This window comes from Phlebotomus papatasi, chromosome 3 (assembly GCF_024763615.1).
Source record: "Phlebotomus papatasi isolate M1 chromosome 3, Ppap_2.1, whole genome shotgun sequence".
In the NCBI taxonomy this organism is placed as follows: Eukaryota; Metazoa; Arthropoda; class Insecta; order Diptera; family Psychodidae; genus Phlebotomus; species Phlebotomus papatasi.
The window spans coordinates 30,941,522-30,962,641 of record NC_077224.1 but is presented as its reverse complement, the minus strand read 5'-3'; the positions used below and the strand labels follow the sequence as shown (position 1 = coordinate 30,962,641).

The 21,120-nt window shown below is 35.1% G+C and overlaps 2 protein-coding genes across 3 annotated transcripts in view; one reads left to right on the top strand and one right to left on the bottom strand.

Moving 5' to 3' along the window:
• The window catches only part of LOC129807616 (protein pelota), a 232,813-nt gene that overhangs the window by 9,736 nt on the left and 201,957 nt on the right, over nt 1-21,120 (top strand). Inside the window, exons 4-5 of one of the 2 annotated variants that reach the window (XM_055857001.1) lie at nt 869-975; nt 1,054-1,430. The exons of the other annotated variant lie outside the window; for it this stretch is intronic. Coding sequence (XP_055712976.1) covers nt 869-975; nt 1,054-1,151 — 205 coding nt within the window. The 3' untranslated portion in view covers nt 1,152-1,430. Of the gene's footprint in view, nt 1-868; nt 976-1,053; nt 1,431-21,120 lie in introns of those variants that run through there. 2 annotated transcript variants of the gene reach the window in all.
• Nucleotides 1,247-9,262, bottom strand: LOC129807611 (pescadillo homolog). The gene is made up of 3 exons (XM_055856992.1): nt 9,153-9,262; nt 7,435-9,024; nt 1,247-1,687 (listed from the first exon to the last, which is right to left on the bottom strand). Exons 1-3 carry the CDS (start codon nt 9,168-9,170, stop codon nt 1,439-1,441), a joined length of 1,857 nt encoding a protein of 618 aa, XP_055712967.1. The 5' UTR covers nt 9,171-9,262; the 3' UTR covers nt 1,247-1,438.

The window sequence follows — 21,120 nt, the reverse complement described above, 5'->3', positions numbered from 1 at the left end:
ACTGGCCGGAATTTGGCACACTTACCCTATAAATAATATTTCTATTGTAAGTCCATTTTAAATTACCGAGTTCTGATTTTTTTTTCCAAATTATAGTATTGTATGTCGACTTATCACATGCATCTTGTTAAAAATTCCGCGCTAGATTATGATAAGTCGAGATACATTACAGATTTTTCTGACTTTGTTAAATTTTCCAAAAAAACACTAATGGACATTTTTTTTTTACATTTTCCACTAAAAGTACCATCGTGGAACATGTTTCATGGGGAAGACCTTACATTTTTCTACGATATATTACAAAAAGTATATGTAAACTAATTGCAGTAAAATTTTTATAGCTTAATATTGTATCTCAAACTTTAAACTTCTCTCCTGAAAAGTTGCATTTTAGACTTACAATAGTCTTCTTCGGAACCGACGATATGCTGTTTCACGCTACCTTTACTTATTTATCGTTAGTGAAGAAAGGATATAGAAAATTGTAAGTTTACATTTTCTTTAGAACAAATTTAGATGATGAAAAAAATTATTCAAAAAAAATTAAGCAATATATAAATTTGATTTTGAAAATAAAATATGCACATCACAAAGTGCGATTGATAATGCAACCAGTGTCTGTAATTGAAAGAGATTGGGCGGAGATGGTGCTTAGAACCAAACACGGGTGTTGTTGAGAAAATTCCTGTCTCCGTTTTATTATGAAGTGCTAAATATAGCCCTAAAAACTGAAGCCCAGCACAAGATATTGTGCCAGAGAAATGTTTATATGTAAGCCATGGAGGCAAGAGAAGAATGTAATTTATTTTAGAGAATGCTACTCTTGACCAATATCTATATCCCAATCCTTTACAATTTTCTTGTGTAGATGCCAAGATTTTAACCAGCGCAAAGAGTATGTCCGTCTTGTTGATGCTGTTCGAGAGTCTGGTGGTGAAGTTAAGATCTTCTCCAGCATGCACGTGTCCGGAGAACGTAAGAAATTACAATAGTCTCTAGAACTTTTCTGAATAGATAATTTGAAGAAAAAAAATGGAATGTTTTTCTTTGCAGAACTCGCTCAATTGACAGGAATTGCGGCAATCTTGCGCTTTGCAATGCCCGAACTTGAAGATGACAGCGACGAGGAGGATAAAAGTGATTCAGATTGATGGCATATCTATTCCCCAGGAGATCTCTCCTTCCTCCAATTAGCTGCAATTTCCAATCACATGGACTCCTCCCCCTGACATAGAATAACAAAATGTTGTTGAGAGAAATTGATCTCTTTCATTTAGAAGATTAATTTCTCATTTTAATTTATTTTTTTGTTTTTTTCCTATTTTTTTTTTTACACTCAGGTCAGAGTCTGAGACGAAGAATGTAAACTGATGAGCATAACAATGTATATAATTTCGTAATAGGATAATAAAAGAAGACAGAGTTGAAAATTTATTTATCAATTTTCAACCTTGCGTTTCTTTTTCTGTTGTTGCTTCTTTTCGGTATCGATACGACGACGCTTATTCTCGAGAATACGGCGCTCCTTGTTCTTTCCCAGTTTATCTCTCAGCAGCTTCCGGAAGAGATTTCGGTGTCTTGGCTTCACCATACGTGCATGCAGGCGTTGCTCCTGAATCTCTTGCGTCTTGGCCAAATTAGCGTCTTCCTTGTGGATCTCACCAGTTTTTACCATCATCTTTTGCTTCTGCAAGATATTAAATGAAGAGGTACTTAGATCTATTCTATTCTATAGCATTTACTAAAGCTTATGAGTAAAACTGAAGAGGAAACTACTTGGGCATATAAAAAAAATATTTTTTTTAATCAAATTTTTAAAATATGATTGGAAAATAAGTTGGCCAGATTTAAAAAAAAAATCCCTTTTAATAAAATAAAATGGAATATATCTTCTAAAGATATTGAGGCCTCATTAAATAGTCTCTATATAGATTAAATTAAATATTGAACGCCAATCCTGCAATCAAAAGAAGAACATAATGTAAGTACTTGACCATGCACGGAGGTTCAGTATTATTTTTTGGACCACCACATAGTGTTCTTTTTCTTTGTTTTTTTTTCGGATATGTTATGGAGGTAGTCCAGCTGAACATTTCGTCCTTAGACACCTATCCTAGACCGGAAAATTCGCCATCTTGAATTATTCAAGGTTGAAGCTTAATTTTCACCCGATTTGTCCAATTAATTAATTAAAAGATTAATGATTTTTTGAAACCCTCTTCTTGAACAATTTTCAACTTCAAGATGGTTTTGTGGTGATTTATAGACAAATTTAATTCGACAATAATTTTCTATATACATCAGAAAGCTTGCAAAAAGGTATATAAGGCAGAGTTCTTTCTCGGGAGTTCGAGCAGCTCGCAAAGCCTCGGACGCTTTGCCACTCCTTTTTCTCAATATTACAATATTTAGGAATTAGGAAGTACTTGCAACAGTCACTATTATATACAGTAGACTCTCAATCGTGAATATGGGGCAAATGTCATCCGGTTTAGCGATAGAATTGAGCGTCAAAGTCTTTGTAAATTCCACAAAAAGCGCTTGAACATAAGACAACATTCCAAAATTGCTCGAATTCTGAGTACATCCACATAGTGACTATCCCCAGATTTGTTCTGGACAGACAATTCTCGTGCTTCTTTCCCATCTCTTTATGAAAATGTTGAGCGCAATCTCGGCCGTTTTATTATTGAGCTGTGCGTAATTTTAAGCGCAACCTCGGCCGTTTTATGATTGAGCTGTGCATGTTTTTAAGCCCAAACCCAAACGTTTTGTGATTCTGCTCTTCGTGTTTTTAATCGCAATCGTGACCGTTTTAAGATTGATGTGTGCGTGATTTCAGTACATTGCAATAAAATGTTGCTAAAAAAATTAATTTCACTATTCGTCTCGTTTTCTGCGTTGCAAAATCAATGCAGGATTTTCTAATCATCTTTCCAAAACAAAATTAAAATATACATAAAAGTATGCATTTCAGAAACTCTGTTGCTAATTCTTGTTATAGTAGTAAAATAAATTTTAAAAAAAATATTTAAAAGAGAATGTAAAAAACTACAATAAAATATTTTTTAACCTTAGATATCTCGCAGACACAATATTAAATTATTACAACTCAAAAAACGATATTTTATTCTGTTTCTTGGAAAGTCTAAAAAAAAACGTTAAGCAAAACGATCTTTGGTTAAATTGAAGAAAAGAAAAATTTGAATAATAATATTCTAACTAAGGATTTCTCACTGGGAGCCTCTAAGAAATAAATAACCATTTTTTTTTTAATTTTTCATCCCGTTCTGCCCAAATTCTCAACATTTTCATAAAGAGATGGGAAAGAAGCACGAGAATTGTCTGTCCAGAACAATTTTGGGGATAGTCACTATGTGGATGTACTCAGAATTCGAGCAATTTTGGAATGTTGTCTTATGTTCAGAAACCCTAAAATTGATTTTTGTTTAAAATTCCAACTCAGTTTTAGTCCTAGAAATATGTGTTAAATGGTTTTTTAAATCTGTAATTTTCTATACCCGTTTTTAGTTTGCAGGATTTCTCCAGAGGGTTTTTGAAGTCACGACAAAAGTTACAGGGTTTTTTTTTGGGATAAAGAGAGTTATTATTATCGAAATGTTTTTTACTTTGTTGACCCACTCAAGTTTGTGCTTTATGAATTTATAAGTTTCCAGCAACGTATCTTTAAAACAGGATTCCTTAGCATATTTTTCTTTAGTCTAAATTGATCTAAATTCTCCTTTTTAAATAAAATAATCAGGTGTTTTATTTATTTAATTTTCCGTTAGTTTTGTGAGTTTTTAATTTTTTTTCTCAACCCTTTAACGACGAGATACTTTTTACGGACTGAAAATCAACAATAAAAAAAAAATATAAACTAAGAAACATAATTAATGATAAGTCTTACATCTTCTAACCTTGGAAAGTCCAAGAGAATCTGATTCGGTGTATTTTGTGCCTCTATAAACGATAGGAAGAAAAATAGCCTAAAAATTTAAGTAATTTTTCTGACAATAGCAATGAATATTTTTTGCTTTAATGAAAAATATTACATGAGTATATTGTAGTTTTTATTGGCAAAAGGGTTTTGCTTAAAAAAAATTGGAAGTATAAAAATTAAATAAAATCAATTATGCATTTGAGAATTTAAAAATTCGCCATTTTTGAGCTTAAAAATTTACTAGGGTAAGTGTGCCAAATTTCAGCATAGTTGCATGCAAGCGTCAAAATCTCAAGTTTGAAATGTAATATTTTAAACACAAATTGATTTTTTTTATTCTTTCTTCTGAAAGAGTGTTGCTTGGAACCTTGTAAAGAGTTTACCGTCTTTATTTACTCTAAAATCATTCTTAATACATTTTAAAATGAATAAAACTATAGACATAGCTTTGGTGCCTTATTTCGGCCACCTCATTCTCATAGTTCCTTGCCCTTTGGGAATTCTTCCAATGCCTTTTTCACGTCATCTCGTTTGTCGAAGCTACATTTTTTGTTATTCTTTTGCATTGTATAATCTCTAGAGTACGTAAAATCTAAAAGTTCATGGAAATTCGAGGAACAAAAAAGATGGCCGAAATTGCAAGCTGGCCGGAATATGGCACACTTACCCTATATACAAATACCTGGAGACTTGCAAAAAATATTCTAGATTTCTTCAACCTTCAACCTTCAAAAACATCATTTTAGGTAGTTAGGAATTTTTTTTATGGGACACCGGTGTTCCAGTCGTCCTTAAAGGTTAAGACATCCCTAAATTTACTTCGGCTTTTTGCTTGATCATCACTGAATACACAATGATCCTCGTGCCTGCTTACATTCATGAGGGAGAAAGGAGAGCAAAGTGACCTGTCGCCCGAGAGAATGAATAATCGTCGCGGAGGGTAAAATTCCGAAGTAGCAGGCTAAAAATGATGGCATGCGGCCGAAAGAATGCCTGAAGCCCTAAAACACCAATTTTTTAGTGCAGTTAAAAATATATTTAAAAATTTATATGTGGAACCGGTTCCTACCCGAGTACCTGGGTAAGAACTTCAGTGGAACCGGGTACACGTCAATTTCAAATTACCCGGGTATTTGCGATCACTAATTCAGATGAAATGATCTTTCCTATCACAAACCAATGAAGTTAAAGAATTTCCATGTTTTTTTTTTTAATCTTGAATCCAAGTGCAACTCACTTATAAAGTCTGTTACATTTTTTTTTGTAAAACTATGTAAAAATTCATATGTGAATTTCCCTACCTTAACATTCCTAAACAATTCTAAAGCACTGGAGGTATAAGAAATTTATTCCCCTGTTTCTACCAAATTTCGAAAAATTATAAAAATAGGGGAAGTGTGCCAAAATTCCGGTCAGCTTCTAATTTCGGCCACTTTGAGTGTAATTTCGGTCATGGAAATAAATTAATTAAAATTATGTATGTTATCTTTGAATAGTCAATGACTTCATTTTGTTTTTAAATATTTATTCATTTAGGATGTATTAACACAAAGACCGTTAAATTTTAGGTATAATTTTAATTTTAATTACGTTGTAAAAACTGAGTGTGGAAAGAGTCTTACAAAAAACGTGACAGATCGATTGTGTTTTTCTAGCAGTCTTACGATTTGTTGTGAAGTGCAAGAGGTTTTCCTTCGGTGTTTTTCGTGAAAATTGATTAGTTTTCATTAAAGATTGTTTCTGTTTATGTTAATAGTGGATCAATCTTTAAATATCGGGTGAAATTTCCTAGCTGGATCCTATATTTCGCGTAAAAAAGTATATAGGGTGGAATAACCGGCTATCGCCATGTTTAGGAAAAAATTAAATTAATTTAATCATAACTTTTGAATCCTTGTTACAAGATAAGTCAAATTTGACACAAAGTTACTTAGATATATTGGCTCTAGATACGTGAAAACAATAATCCTAGAACATAACGCTGGACTACTTAAAAAACTGATTTTTATTAATAATGCAAAAATAACCATTTCGTCGCCACTTTTCGCCAGTTTTGTAAAATTTGTAACCACTTCTCGCCACCCACTTGAAAAGAACCACACTCGGTTATTTTAGGCAATGCTATGAAAAGAATACATTCACCATTTCTCTTTCCTTGTGATCACTTTATTATTACTCTCTTTAAATGATTTTTCTTTACTTTTATTTGAGAAATCAAATTATGGGGCTTTTGCAGAAAGTAAACAATGCAGATTTGACAACTGAGAATGTACGAAGTGAAGTTAGCGTCACCTATTGAAAAGATATGGCGACACGTGGTAAAATCAATTCCAGAATATTACCACTTCTCGCCATGTCTCATTTTTATACAAAAATAATATAAAATGAAATATTAATTGACTAAATACAAATTTTATGTATTCCACAAGTGCAATTAAATATTCAATAGACAAATTATTTACCCAAATAGGTATTTTTGGCCTGATGAAAATTTGACGACACTTAGTACATTTGGTAAGAGATGTTGGATTCGATGCACTTGTTTAAAATATTGCTCTAAAAAGTGATCAAAATCGTGAATCCAAAACGAATAATTATTATTTTTCGATTCTATGCGTAGAAGCAGAAACAATACAAAAAAATTGCGACTCATTTATTTCATAAATTGCGAAAAATAGCGATTACAATGTAAGTGGCGAGAAGTGGGGCACTGGCGAGAACTGGTGATTCCACCCTAGTTTGTGAGCGTCTCTCCGGTGGGGTAATGTTGCCTATTCCGGCAACATCTTTTGCTTTCCTAAATTTCTAATTCATTTTGTTTTTATTTCGATTTCTGAGTTCTCCAATGTCCATAGAAAAAACCATAGCTTCTATGAAAAAGATCATGTAGAAAAGGCATTGGAAGAGTTCAGAAAAGGCAAATTGCTACGGAAATCTGCGAGTAAATTTGAGATGCTACTCTTCAGGGTTTCAGGACAAATTACACGGAAGATCTCAGGGCTTGTGGGTCATATAAACGTATTAAACTCGTTCTGTTTGACGTTTTGAAATTTTCTATCCGTTGCGTCACAAAAGCTGGTCAGAAAAAAGGTGGCCGGAATTTCACTCAAAGTGGCCGAAATACTACCCAAAGCAATGTCTATATTATTATTATTTTTTCAATATTTTAGGAAGTGATTTAAAGAAAACAAAGTTGATAAACAAGTTTTCAAGGTTCCACACAACCTTCCCGAAAAGGAAGTAACAAAAAATATCAATATGAATTAAAAATATTGCATTTCAAACTTAGGACTTCGGTCCTTATATGCAACTATGCCGAAATTTGGCACACTTACCCTACTTGTTAAAAAAAAAGAAGAAGAAAAAAACTTTTTCAATATTGCAAGGCATGCAATGAATGTAGATTTTAGATTTTGGGGCTACGAAAAAACCTTGAATCGTACATTAAAAATCAGTCTGCATAGCATTAAAAATGTTTATAAGTTACTCACCAATTCCTCTTTTTTCTTTTCTTTTGCGCTTTTCGGATCCTCCTCTTCGTCTTCTGCTTCAGCTTCCTGCCTTTCCTGCCAGTATGCTCTCTCAAGCTGGGCATCTATGGACTTCTCGGATTTATTCTGTTCATTCTTATTCTTCAGCTTTTTGCGTTTTCCTTTCGGCCCTTGTGGCTTTTCCTCTTCAGATGCTGCCATATCTTCATCCTCATCAGACTCACTTTCGCTGATCTCGCTGATTTTGTCTTCTTCAGGAAGTTCCGGGTCCTTGAGAGCCTTCTCCTCAGGAGGAACATAGACATTGCCCTGTTCGTCTGACGTGAAGGGTGACAGATGTGGTGGCAGTTCTACACCCAGGAAGTACTGATTCGTGGGCAGGAGCGTACGACGATTGACACTGTCAAATACCCACTGAGGCTGAATGTAATCCCTTGAGATAAATTGCCTGTCCATATTTGGTCTATCTGCAATCTGATGAGTAATACTCTCATCTGTCTCATCAAAAGTGGCCCCAGGAAAGAGCACTTTGTCCCAAGATACTGTTCCCCCGAAACAGCGAATAATGAAGACAAGGGGTTCCCTGGGTACCTCACGATTGATGAAAAATTTGAGCCCTTGAAAGAGTGACTTCAGTGTCTTCTCTTCCAATGCTTGAGCCCGCATTTTGTCCACTTTGTCTGACTGGGCAGATGTAGAGGAGAGTAGATCCATATCGAGAACATTTTCATCATTTCCATCTCCATCTGAGGCTGCGGCTGTCTTCAAGATGTCCAAATTGAGAGCAGCAATTCGTTCAGAAATGAAAAGATTTTCATTTTGAGCACTTTCCTCAGAGATTTCTGCAATGGCTGTTGGGATTTGGGGTGGATAGTGAAGATTGAGTCCATGGTAGAGGCGGAAATTTACAAAGCCCAGCATTATCGAGTAAAACTCTACGAAAATGGACATAACTTTAAAGTCCACTTCCTCCTTGGGCTGCTCCTTGAAGGGATAGTAGTGAGGAATGATCCATGTTACCAGCTGTCCTTTGATGTTGGCTTGAAAATAGTATCCCTTGATGGAGATGAATACCTTCTGGAGTGCCTTCGAGGCAATCACAGCATGCATAAATTCCACTGTCAGCCTCCGGCACAGATTTGATTGACTCCGTGGTACGTACTTCAGTGAGGGAAAGGTGCTAAATAAGAAGAGGAGTGTCAAGCAGTCATCGAGATCCTTTACAGCGTCTATAAATGTGGGATATCGCTCCTTGACAATGTGATCAATCTTCAGTTCAGGATAGCGATCAAGGCGCTTCTTCATCTTCCGGAAGTCCCTGAGCGCACGATCTCGACCGGTCTGTCGATTGAAAATCTTATACTTGCGCAGTGTCCATACAATTGGTTCGTGCAGCAGGAACCGTATGTCCTTGGCATGATACAAAATCTTAATGTCCGAGGCTCCACGCTGAGCTTTACGACGATTCTTAGGCTCTCTCGGATAAATACCCTTGATGATGCACAAACGGCGGAAGTCATTGAGGCTGAGTTGCAATTTGTTCAGTGCCTGACGACGTGTTATATAATGCGTGGCTGTGCCAGTATCATACTGAAAAAAAAATTATTTTATTAAAATTTTTACATGCTTTTGAGATGATAAACATAACCTCTACTTTAATCTTCTTCTAAAAAATCAAAAGTCCAACAATTATTATAACTTAGTCAGCTACTCCTTACCTTTTTCAATCTCCTCATTCTATTTTGATAAAAATTTGGATAAAAAAAACCGCAAAAATCACTCTTATAGTTGATGAAGAAAGGTCCCCATAGCAAAAGAAAGCGGAATAGGAATAACAAGCGAAAAAATCCTCGGAATTTTCCACTATTTGCCTTAAAAAATTCCATAGGAATTTTCCATAATAGGTTCCAAGGAAAATTTAATGGATTTATGCTGGATTTTTCATATAGAATACATCCATGGAAATGCTCGTGGAATTTATGTGGATTTTTCCACCAAAATAAAATGGAGAAAAAATGAAGCTGTCACATGCACCTCGTGATTTTACTTCCGAATATTAAAGAAATAGCAAAGATTACGAGGATTATAATATGTTTTACTAAATCAGCAATAACGAATTAACACTTTAAGCAATAAAAAAATATTTTGTAAAAAAAAATAATTTTTTCGAAAATATTTATTAATTAACATAAAAACAGTATTATTTTAGGTTGGCGACCTATTTAATGTAATCACTTCATTATTATCTAGACGAAACGCAGTGTCGCATAATTAATTATATTATAATTGCCACATGAATCACTAGAAATGTTTGCGGAAGGTTTGGAAACAAATTCTAAAAGTTGTCGCAACACCATTTTATTTGTTTGACATTTCAGAAAACTAGTGGAAAAATCCATATAAAACACTATGGAAAGATAGTGGAAATTTCCATATGTTTTTTCCAGCTTATCCCGCGGACGTTTCACGTGTGAGTTTCCATATAAATCTTCCGCGGAATACCGCGGAATTTAACGCTGGAATTCCAGCATGTCGTACTAGTAAATTCCATGGAGCACTATGATTTCCATGGAATTTCCGGCTTTAAATTCCATAGGAAAACTTAGTGGAATTTTAGCGTCAAATTCCAGCGAATTTAGCCATTTGGACGCAACTTTTCCATTGGAATTTTTGCGGAATTTTGCTATGGGGGTAACACGCGAGCTAGAATCAAAACACGTGAATTAAAATGAAAATATGTGTATGCACAGCTAACTTCATTATGCTTTATTTTTTGCGTGCCTTCGATACCATAAATTAAATTATACAAAGTGCGTCTTTGCTAACTTTCTATAAAAATGATTTTGAAGCGGAAAATGATTTTAACGGCGATGAGTAGAAGAGACATAGAAAAGGGACAGATAATCCTAACCGGCTTATGTAGGTGAGATTCTTAACGTGAGCTAACTCGGAGTGCATGCAAATTCGATTTAGAGCTGAAATTGTGAGTCGCCATTCAGTTATCTTGAATCAAATTCGTGAAATTATACAAATTTTGTATTTAAACCAAAATATCAAGAATTTGGATGGACTGGCAGAAAAGTGATATATGGGTGAAACGTAGACTAAAAAGTTCTCTATAATTTTGCCATAGAACATGATCTCATCGATTACTCAGAAGCCAAGATAAGCGCGGTTTTTTGTTTCTGAACTCGTTTTTTCGACCAGATCGCCCCAAGTGTTCATTTGGTGAATTTTAACTATATGAAAGAATTGTAGTATTTTGTCAGACTTTCCATTTAAAACCCTATTTTAAGTGTCTTGGTGGAGTAGAGGCAGTCAAATTGGCATCTGAGTGATTTCAAAGCGTTATTATGGGAAAAATCAATTTTTTCACACTTAAACGGCAAAATCGGACAGATCGCATTATCTGATCGAAAAATGATGTATGGACGAAATGTAGACACAAATGTTCTCTACAATTATGTCAAAGTAATCATCAAAATCGGTTCAGCGACAGTCGAGATAATTGAGGTTATATGATATTGAAATTGGTTTTTCGACTGTGGCGCCCCTGGTGTTGGTCCCACGAAGTTCAAATGTTCTAGAAAGTTGTAGCATTTGGTGAGATCTTTCGTTTAAGCCCTCATTCATCAAAATCGGTCACACAGAACCGGAGATCTGATTTTTTGAATTTCGTGAACTTTGACCCCTCATATCTCCGGTTCTATTGAAACCACAGCGCACTTACGCACCATTTTGGAAACGTCCTAGACTGGACTACAACATACTAAAATTTGATTAACTTGCACAAAGGATTTTTTGAGAAAAATGACTTTGAATTTCGATGAATTTTGACGCTATCGCAGCGCCACCTGTGGTGAATTTTTGAACTTCCATCTGAAAGTGCTTATCGAGACGAAACCAAAAAGCCAAAATTTAGGTCGATATGTTAATTAGAACCAGAGATAGAGGCCGGTCAATATTCGAACTTTGACCCCTTATAGCTCGGGTCAGAGGGGTTATGGATCGACTTAAGTATTTTTTTGTTTGATAGGCATAATCAGCGGCTACAACATACTAAAATTTCAGCCCGATGCACAAAGGAATTTTTGAGTTATTTAACTTAGAAAATTGAAAAATTTTCTTTTTAAAAATAGCGCTCCTAGCGGTGGTTTTATGAACTTGCGATGTTAGAAGGGGAAGTGGCATTTCACGAGAGCTTTCCAAAAAGCCCTCACTTTTTAAATTCTGATAATTAGAACCGGAGTTATGGCCATTTTAAGAATTGTTTTTTGGACCCTTATTGCTCGGGTCAGGGGGGTCGGGGGACCTTAAGTTTGGTATTGATGGAAAGCTCTAAGGCCCAGCTATAACATACTAAAATTTGAACCCGATCGATACCATAGGGGCGGAGCCATTAAGAAAACAAAAAAATGGGGGTATTCAAAATGGCGGAAGAAGGGTTGGGGGTGGGGGGGTCAATGCACCAAGTTGCAATTTTCACCCGATATATAACCTTTGCCGAAAACCGCATGTCGATATCTTTTTTAGTTTAGGAGCTATTAAACTCGAAAGAGCGGCCGGTCGGCCGGTAACGTAACTCAGCCCCCCATATACTCGTGATCAGGAAGTGGCGAAACACATTTTGGCCAAGTTTGAGCGCGATCGGAGGACATGAAATTTTGTTAGGATTACAGTAGGTGAGATTGTTAACAATCTCACCTAATAATAACTAAGATTTTTGACCCTTTATAATTCGAGTCAGTGTAGGGGGCCTTACTTTTTCTTTATTCGAAAGCACTTAGCCCCGCTATAACATAATAAAATTTGAGATCGATCCACATAATAGAGAGAGGCTGAGTTTTTGAGAAAACAAGATTTGGGGGTGTGGTTGTCCAAACTCCGCCTTGAGCAGAGCTCAGGCTAGAGGAGGAAATTATTCCGAATAGCTCAGAACAATTCCCTGCTCTTCGAGTGGCTCCAGGAGCTTCCTAATCTGCGGATCCTGGTTGAGTTGTCCCCGGCGTCCTTCGACAGCCTCTAATGGTTGGCCAAAAGGCCTCAGGTATAGGGCGGAAATGCCACCTGTTATAGGCAACAATCAGTTGCCTCTCTGGGGAAGGGCAGAAAAATCTGCACGCAACTCGGCTATGGGGAGCCTCAATGCAGGATCTCAGCAGAAAATTCACTAGGAATCCCTCTGAAAGCCGATTCTAAAATTGCCACTGGAGGCAATTGGAGCTGGGCCGTTGATTATTTAGGCACGCAAGTGCCGATGATCAGGAAAGCCCTGGATGGTGAGAAAAAAGCTCTGCAAAGTCATTAAGGCAATTGCTCTTTCTAAGAGTATAATGCCGCTGTACTTTGCTGCCGGTAGTGAAACACCTTGTTGATTGTTGGCTTTAGTCTAATTTATTAGGAAAAAATTTAAAGCTTTTATACAAAATTTGATATCCCACTTCAAGCATTCAATATCAAAATATGACCCAAACCTAAATATGCAATTTTAATGACATCATTTTCTTATTTACTAAAATGTTGCTGACTGATTGCATACTTTCTTTTCGCTTCCCGGTGTCGCTTTTCACCATTGCCGGGTGACCCAATTACTGATGGGAAATTAAGATATTTTTAATCTTCAATAGTTCTTAAGCTATTGATTATTTTATAATTTTGATTTAGCAAACATATTCTTGAATAGTTCAAAAATAGTTTGCCATAGGTCAAAGTTTCAATTTACCTTTGTAAATGTGTTAAATTTAGCCTTAAAAATGTACAATTTTGCTCTTATGATTTGGAAAACATCATAACCTTTTTCATTAATATTAGCTAAATTGTAAAGATGATTAGGATTTTATGGATGAATCCTTAAAATTAAAAATCCCAGAAGTACTCTGATACAAATTTTATTCCAGGATTCATTGTAGAAGTCCTCGAAATTTCAAGTCAAACATCGATAAATTTATAGGTTTTTAAGAGCAAATTGCACAAAGTGATTTTGATATTTTAAGGAAACTATGAGTCCTTAAAGGACGAGACTCTATTGTCCTATTAGTTAAGGATATAGAAAATATATTGAGACTAGTCCCGTTCCTTTGGTCCTTATAGTAAGGGAAATAACATGCCCCATCCTTGGGCATTGCAATCACTCAGCAATACTCAATATTCTATTCTAATAGTTCAGTCTTTCAACGGATCCTATCAACATTCTGAGAAGGAAGATGAAGGTTTTCTGCCTTTTTTGTCTAAAGGACTTATTAGGTGAGATTCTTAACAATCTCACCTACTATAATCCTAACAAAATTTCATGTCCTCCGATCGCGCTCAAACTTGGCCAAAATGTGTTTCGCCACTTCCTGATCACGAATATATGGGGGGCTAAGTTACGTTCCCGGCCGGCCGGCCGGCCGTCCGGCCGCTCTTTGGAGCTTAATAGCTCCTAAACTAAAAAAGATATCGACTTGCGGTTTTCGGCAAAGGTTAAATATCGTATGAAAATTACAACATGGTGCATTGACCCCCCACCCCCCACCCCTCCTTCCGCCATTTTGAAGACCCCCCTTTTTTTGTTTTCTCAATAGCTCCAGCCCTATGGCATCGAGCGGGCTCAAATTTTAGTATGTTATAGCTGGGCCTTAGAGCTTTCCATCAATACCAAACTTAAGGTCCCCCGACCCCCCTGACCCGAGCTATAAGGGTCCAAAAAAAATTTCTTAAAATGGCCATAACTCCGGTTCTAATTGTCAGAATTTAAAAAGTGAGGGCTTTTTGGAAAGCTCTCGTGAAATGCCACTTCCTCTTCTAACATCGAAAGTTCATAAAACCACCGCTAGGGGCGCTATTATTAAAAAGAAAATTTTTAAATCTTAAAAGTTAAATAACTCAAAAATTCCTTATGCAATCGGGCTGAAATTTTAGTATGTTGTAGCCGTTGGTTATACCTATCAAACAAAAAAAACCTTAAGTCGATCCATAACCCCTGACCCGAGCTATAAGGGGTCAAAGTTCGAACATTGACCGGCCTCTATCTCCGGTTCTAATTAACATATCGACATAAATTTTACCTTTTTGGTTTCGTCTCGATGAGCACTTTCAGATGGAAGTTCAAAAAGTCACTACAGGTGGCGCTGTGATAGCGTCAAAATTCATCGAAATTCAAAGTCACTTTTCTCAAAAACGGCATTGTGCAAGTTAATGAAATTTTAGTATGTTGTAGTCCAGTCTAGGACGTTTCCAAAATGGTGCGTATGTGCGCTGTGGTTTCAATAGAACCGGAGATATGAGGGGTCAAAGTTCACGAAATTCAAAAAATCATATCTCCGGTTCTATGTGACCGATTTTGATGAATGAGGGCTTAAACGAAAGATCTCACCAAATGCTACAACTTTCTAGAATATTTGAACTTCGTGGGACCAACACCAGGGGCGCCACAGTCAAAAAACGAATTTCAATATCACATAATCTCAATTATCTCGACTGTCGCTGAACCGATTTTGATGATTACTTCGACATGATTGTAGAGGACATTTGTCTCTACATTTCGTCCATACATCATTTTCCACTCAGACTACGCTATCACTCCGATTTTGCCGTTTAAGTGTGAAAAAACTGATTTTTCCAATAATAACGCTTTGAAATCACTCAGATGCCAATTTGACTGCCTCTACTCCACCAAGACACTTAAAATAGGGGTTTAAATGGAAAGTCCCGCAAAATACAACAATTCTTTGATATAGTTGAAGTTCAACAAATAACTACTTGGGGAACTCTGGATGAAAAAACGAGTTAAGAAACAAAAAACCTCGATTATCTTGGCTTCTGAGTAATCGATGAGATCATGTTCTATGAAAAAATTATAGAGAACATTCTGGTCTACATTTCACCCATATATCACTTTTCTGTCATTCCACCCAAGTCCTTGATATTTTGGTTTAAATACAAAATTTGTATAATTTCACGAATTTTATTCAAGATAACTGAATGGCGTCTCCCAACTTCAGCTCTAAATCGAATTTGCATGCACTCCGAGTTAGCTCACGTTAAGAATCTCACCTACATAAGCCGGTTAGGATTATCTGTCCTTTTTGATAATAGTTCCCTCACAGGATGTATCGGGATTCGCTGTAAATTTTGACGATAAAGTCCCTACACCATTAACATGTGCTTGAAGTGGGCTTTAATGAACATTGAACAATTTCTTAAAATATTTGAATGTTGTGTATCCATGTTCATCCTTGAACAGTGGTGTTCCAAAATGCGGGAAAGGGTGAGCTGGGGGGGGGGGGTGAATCTGACATCATATCACCTACTTCTAGCTGCCCATACACTGAGAGAAATCCGAAAAAAATAAAATAACATTCCGGAAATGTTAATTTTACCTTGCAGTATTGATCCGAAATCGGTGTAAATATTGTCCTTTTTAGGTGTATTAGGGGTTAAAGTTACCCTTTTTCATGTTAATTTTACCTTTAAAAAGGTGTAAAATTAACATTAAAAATGTTGATATATTTTTACACCTAAAAAGTGTTAAAGTTATGAGGAAAAAAAAATTAATCGCACCCACTTTTATTACTCAGTGTAGATATTTTTAACCTTTACCAAAAAGCGCTTGTCGATACCTCTCCGTTCTCTCTCTAGAAGTGGTTATACGACGGACGGACGGGACGGTCACAAAAAATTGATTTTTAGATCCATTTCTAGATCCAGAATTTAGGCCCGATCAGACGAGGTCGCATTTCACCTCGGACCACAAAAGCTGAGATCATAAAGAATCCCAGCTGAAGTAATACATAATGTCTGAAATTTGAATAAGGTTAAGTACAATATAAGTAATATAACTTTAAAATTTAAAGCTGAATTAGTATTACATTGATCTCAGAATTTGCCCACACGAAGCAAAAAAGGAATAAAAAATCACACTTACAATAAGCTTATCCAGGCTTATCACCTGCTTTATTTAGGATCGTACATTAATCCTTAAAGGACAATTGGAACACCGGTGTCCCATAAAGAAAATATTTTTTCCTGACTATTTTTTCTTATGTCTGTACATAATTGTGAAGCAGAAGGTTGAACGAATTTAGAATATTTTTTGCAAGTCTCTAGCTATTTGCTATGTAGTAAATATTTAAGCTCGAAAATGACGAATTTTTAAATTCTCAAATTCATAATTGATTTTATTTTTCTTTATACTTCCAATGTTTTCTAAGCAAAACTCTTTTGGCAATAAAAACTTCTCATACGTAATATTTTTCATTAAAGCGAAAAATATTATTCATTGATATTGTCAGAAAAATTACTTAAATTTTTGGCCTATTTTTGTCCCTATCGTTCACAGAAACACAAAATACACCGAATCAGACTCTGTTGGACTTTCCAAGGTTAAATGTAAGACTTATCATTCATTATGTTTCCCAATTTAATTTTTATTGTTGATTTTCAGTCTGTAAAAAGTTCCTCGTCGTTAAAGGATTAAGGGAAATTGAGCTATTAGGATTTGACAAATCATTTGAGAAGACATTCAAGAATTTTAGCCACAAAAATGCTGTTTAATTGTTTTTTGATTGAATGAAAAAATCATTAAGGAGGTATAATTTTAGTTATATTTCTCAGAATTTGATAATCGAGGGCGATAGGAACTTTTGAATAAAATGCTTCTCTTACTGGAATTTCGGTTGCCAAGGCGTTCGTCTGTCCTTATCTCTGGTTTTTGTCGACCAATTTTAATTCATTTGCATAATGCCATTTTTAATTAAAAAAAATATTTTTTAATCAAATGGGCACTCAATGGGTCAATGGGTCAAATGAGCACCAAATGGGAGCACTCGCTCTATGATGCAAGTGTCCCAGGTCCGAATCCCCTTTAGGTCACCAGGAATTTTAACGGCGTTTAAGGTGGTGATTGAATAATTGTATCCGGTTAATTTCATTGCATTTGATTCCACGGGGCCTGTGCTGGCACTTACATCCCCATCCACTATATAAGAAAGAATAATGCATGTTCTGAACTTTCCTTGCGGGAAGGCCTAGCTCCTTTATGGAATGTTGTGCCAGAATAGTATTAATATTAAATGTTTTTTTCTTGCCTTATCCAACGTTTTGACTTTGTAAAAAAAAATTATTAGTACTTATGGATACAAATAAGACGAACTCATAAATTCGAGTGTTTTCCGAGGTCTTTTCCACTTTATCACTTCGCTTTAGTTTTCTTTTAAAAAATGACTAAAAATAATGATTCATAGCTCGCACCCACATCATTCTTTATTTTAGTAGGAAAATTCCTGGTATGTTCCCCTGCATAATCGTCATGCACAGAGGCTATTTTTCCCGGAAATTGGGTCAACTTATTTGTGTCACAACAGCCGATGGAATTTAATATCTCATCACCATGCTTTTGTGTCACTTAGACTCTACTATTAATTGTCATTGCTCGTATTGTATATAGTATATTAAACAGCGTGAAAATTTCCCGTGGATGCGAAAGGGAAAATATGTACAAAGGAAACTTGAAGGTCGATTGGATTTTGGGCCATGTCGAATTCTAAAATATAATTAGTTCCTATTCAAAAAAGCGGCTGTTTCACTATATCATCTTTTCCATTCATTTCGTTGAGCCATGTGGAATAAATAGATGCCAAATTTTATGCTTATAAATAACATGAACTTCGTATTAGTTTTGTGGCTTCCCAAACCCTTACCAAACAGTAATTTATATTTCTTTTTCATCAAGAAATCTTTTTATAAAATATTCAATGTTTGTATTTGACTTTATTAAATTATTTCTCATATAGATATTTTAGTTAAACTATGTATGGACGAACGGTTCATAATGCGAACCTATCCATAATTAAATTTAGGTCCACAATTGTTTTGTCAATCTAAATTACATTATGTTAAAATCCAGATTTCTTTAGAAATATGCGAGAAAATGGCATTTTCAATGTAGCCCCAGCTATAAATATAGCCCCGCTTTTCCCTGATGTATTTCCTGAATGTCCTAAATCCATTTGCCTTAGTCACATAATAGATTTTACTGCTTGAACTCAAAGAGAGAGCAGTTATATAATTGACTTTTTTCCAACTTGTCACCGCTCTGGAGCTTAAATGGTAAAAGAAGAGATCAACTTCCGGTCTTTGATAACCCATAAACTCCCCCCCCCCTCCATAAGTGGACATTATCTCAAATGTTTTTTTTATCACCCGCCCCCTCCACCCCCTAAAAACCATTTTTTTTTGGTTTGTCACAAAAATTGGCCCAACCTTTTTCAATTACTTTCGGAGATGTTTTAGAGGTAATCCAGACGAACATTTCGTACACACATAGGGTAAGTGTGCCAAATTCCGGCCAACTTGCAATTTCGGCCACCTTTTTTGTTCCTCGAATTTCCATGAACTTTTAGATTTTACGTACTTTAAAGATTATACAATGCAAAAGAATAACAAAAAAAGTTAGCTTCGACAAGAATTCGAATTTGGAAGAATTCCCGAAGGGCAAGGAACTATGAGAATGAAGGTGGCCGAAATAGGGCACCAAAGCTATGTCTATATTTTTATTCATTTTATAATGTATTAAGAATGAATTTAGAGTAAATAAAGACGGTAAACTCTTTACAAGGTTTCAAGCAACACTCTTTCAGAAGAAAGAATAAAAAAAATCAATTTGAATTTAAAACATTACATTTCAAACTTAAGACTTTGACGCTTGCATGCATCTATGCCGAAATTTAACACACTTACCCTAACCAATGACCGGAAAATTCGCCATTTTGTAGTATTGAAGGTCGAAGTTCAATCATTTTGGTTAAATTTGGATATTTTGGAAATATCTGAACTTTTCTTATCAATTCTTTCTAATTGGTCTAATTGGTCAACTAATTGTAATTGATTTATTTTCTTAATTTTCCTCCGCTATCTCGTTTTATTTGTACTAGTCTGAGATCATACTTCTAATTTATTATATTTTTACTATCAAGTTTGAAACATTTTTGTTTTATTTTTATTTAAGCTGTATATATGAGTAACAAACCATCAAGAAGAATTGTAAATGAAAGTTCTGTAGAAATATGAACCACTAAAAAGAATTTGAAATTGCAAAAACTTTCAGTTGAAAGAGAGTACAATTGTGGGTACTATGTTCTAAAAATTACCAGGAAAATACATAATAAATTAAATAGCATTACAATATGTTTCGACAAAAGGAGCGAAGAACTTAAAATATATTTATAAATACATTTTCATGAATTTCCTTCTCTTTGTATTTCACCAGTGTATAAGTCAAAATTTATAATGGTAAATGTTTATTCAGCAAACATATTACAAAGCAATCACATTCTTATTCTTAATTAAATGAGAGATAGCCCAGAGTTAAAGTTTAACAAAGAATAGTTGCTAATTATCTTATAATTTTATATCCTTCATCTAGTGTTATGGAAGCGTATATAATTTTTCACCGAGTTTTAAGACATTCTTCATAGAAAATTTGATAAAAAGATGGCCAAGCGTCCCAGATTTGCGGAATGCCCGAACTTACGTGATATAGCTTTCCGTGAATTAGTTTTCACAAAAGTATTAAAAAATAACTTAACCGATTCATTACCGATGATGACCGATGCAGCTGGATTCGAAATTTCAATACCTGTTCAAAAAATCCAAATTTAACCAAATCGGTTGAAAAATGGGCCCTCCAAAGTGATTGACCTTTGACCTTCAATAATTCAAAATAGCGAATTTTCCGATTATAATGTAGGTTTGTTTGGACGAAATGTTCGCCTGCACTGCCTATAAAATATATCCGAAAATAATTGAAAAAGCTTGGGCCAATTTTGAGAAAAATCAAATATAAAAACATGGTTTTTAGTGAATGAAGGGGGGGGGGGGGTGGGGGGTAAAAAAACGTCTAGAGATAGGTATTGTTTTTTGTTTTATTGAGGGTCATCGAAGGCCAGAAGTCGATATTTCTTACCGTTTGAGCTCTATGACGGTAACAAGTTGAAAGAAAGACGGTAATATGACTGTTCGAGTAGTAAAATTATTCTATAATCTCGAAATTGTTTGAAGTAAAAACAACTTTTTTGGCAGGCTTTCAAGAATGATTGCAAGAATCTTTGTAATGTATGGCTCTAAAGCAAATTTTAAAATTTATAGCTTGAGGAGCATCTTAAGGTCGGACTCCTTAAAAATAAATAAATTAATTAAGCTGTTTATTTACACGTAATTAGCAACGGTCATTTTCTTATTTTTTTAAACTGTGATCTTTTCATCATAATTGTGAATTATCGATTTTTTTAAAGCCTTCAGATCGGCCTGTCTTTCACAGGGTGTATGTTTTTAACATCCCTGTTGCCGAAAATGCCGGCATTGTCGAGTTCGGTTGTCCGATTGTCCGTAGTTTGGAAGAAAGATCTTCATATTTTTTTAAGATTTGAGATTTGTGTATGAATCGGTTACATTTACTAGTGCGTACGATAATTTCCAGCCCATCAGTTTTATGAAAAACCGGTCCTAAACCGATTTTATGGTTTGTTTTGAAATCTGTTTTACGGAGTCCTTTTTTATGACCATCTTGTATCGCAGCTTGAGTAGACCAATTCAAAAAAAAAAAAAACAATCACGATAGATAAACATAGAATTTCGAGATATTTCGATTAAAAGATTCCAATTTTAGGAAAATTTGCTAATAGCGTTAAGCGAGAAAAATGCGCGATT

Coding starts and splice junctions, on each gene's coding strand:
- LOC129807611 (XM_055856992.1), bottom strand. Junction 1,688..7,434: donor AAAAGAAAAAAGAGGAATTG/GTGAGTAACTTA, acceptor AATATCTTGCAG/AAGCAAAAGATGATGGTAAA.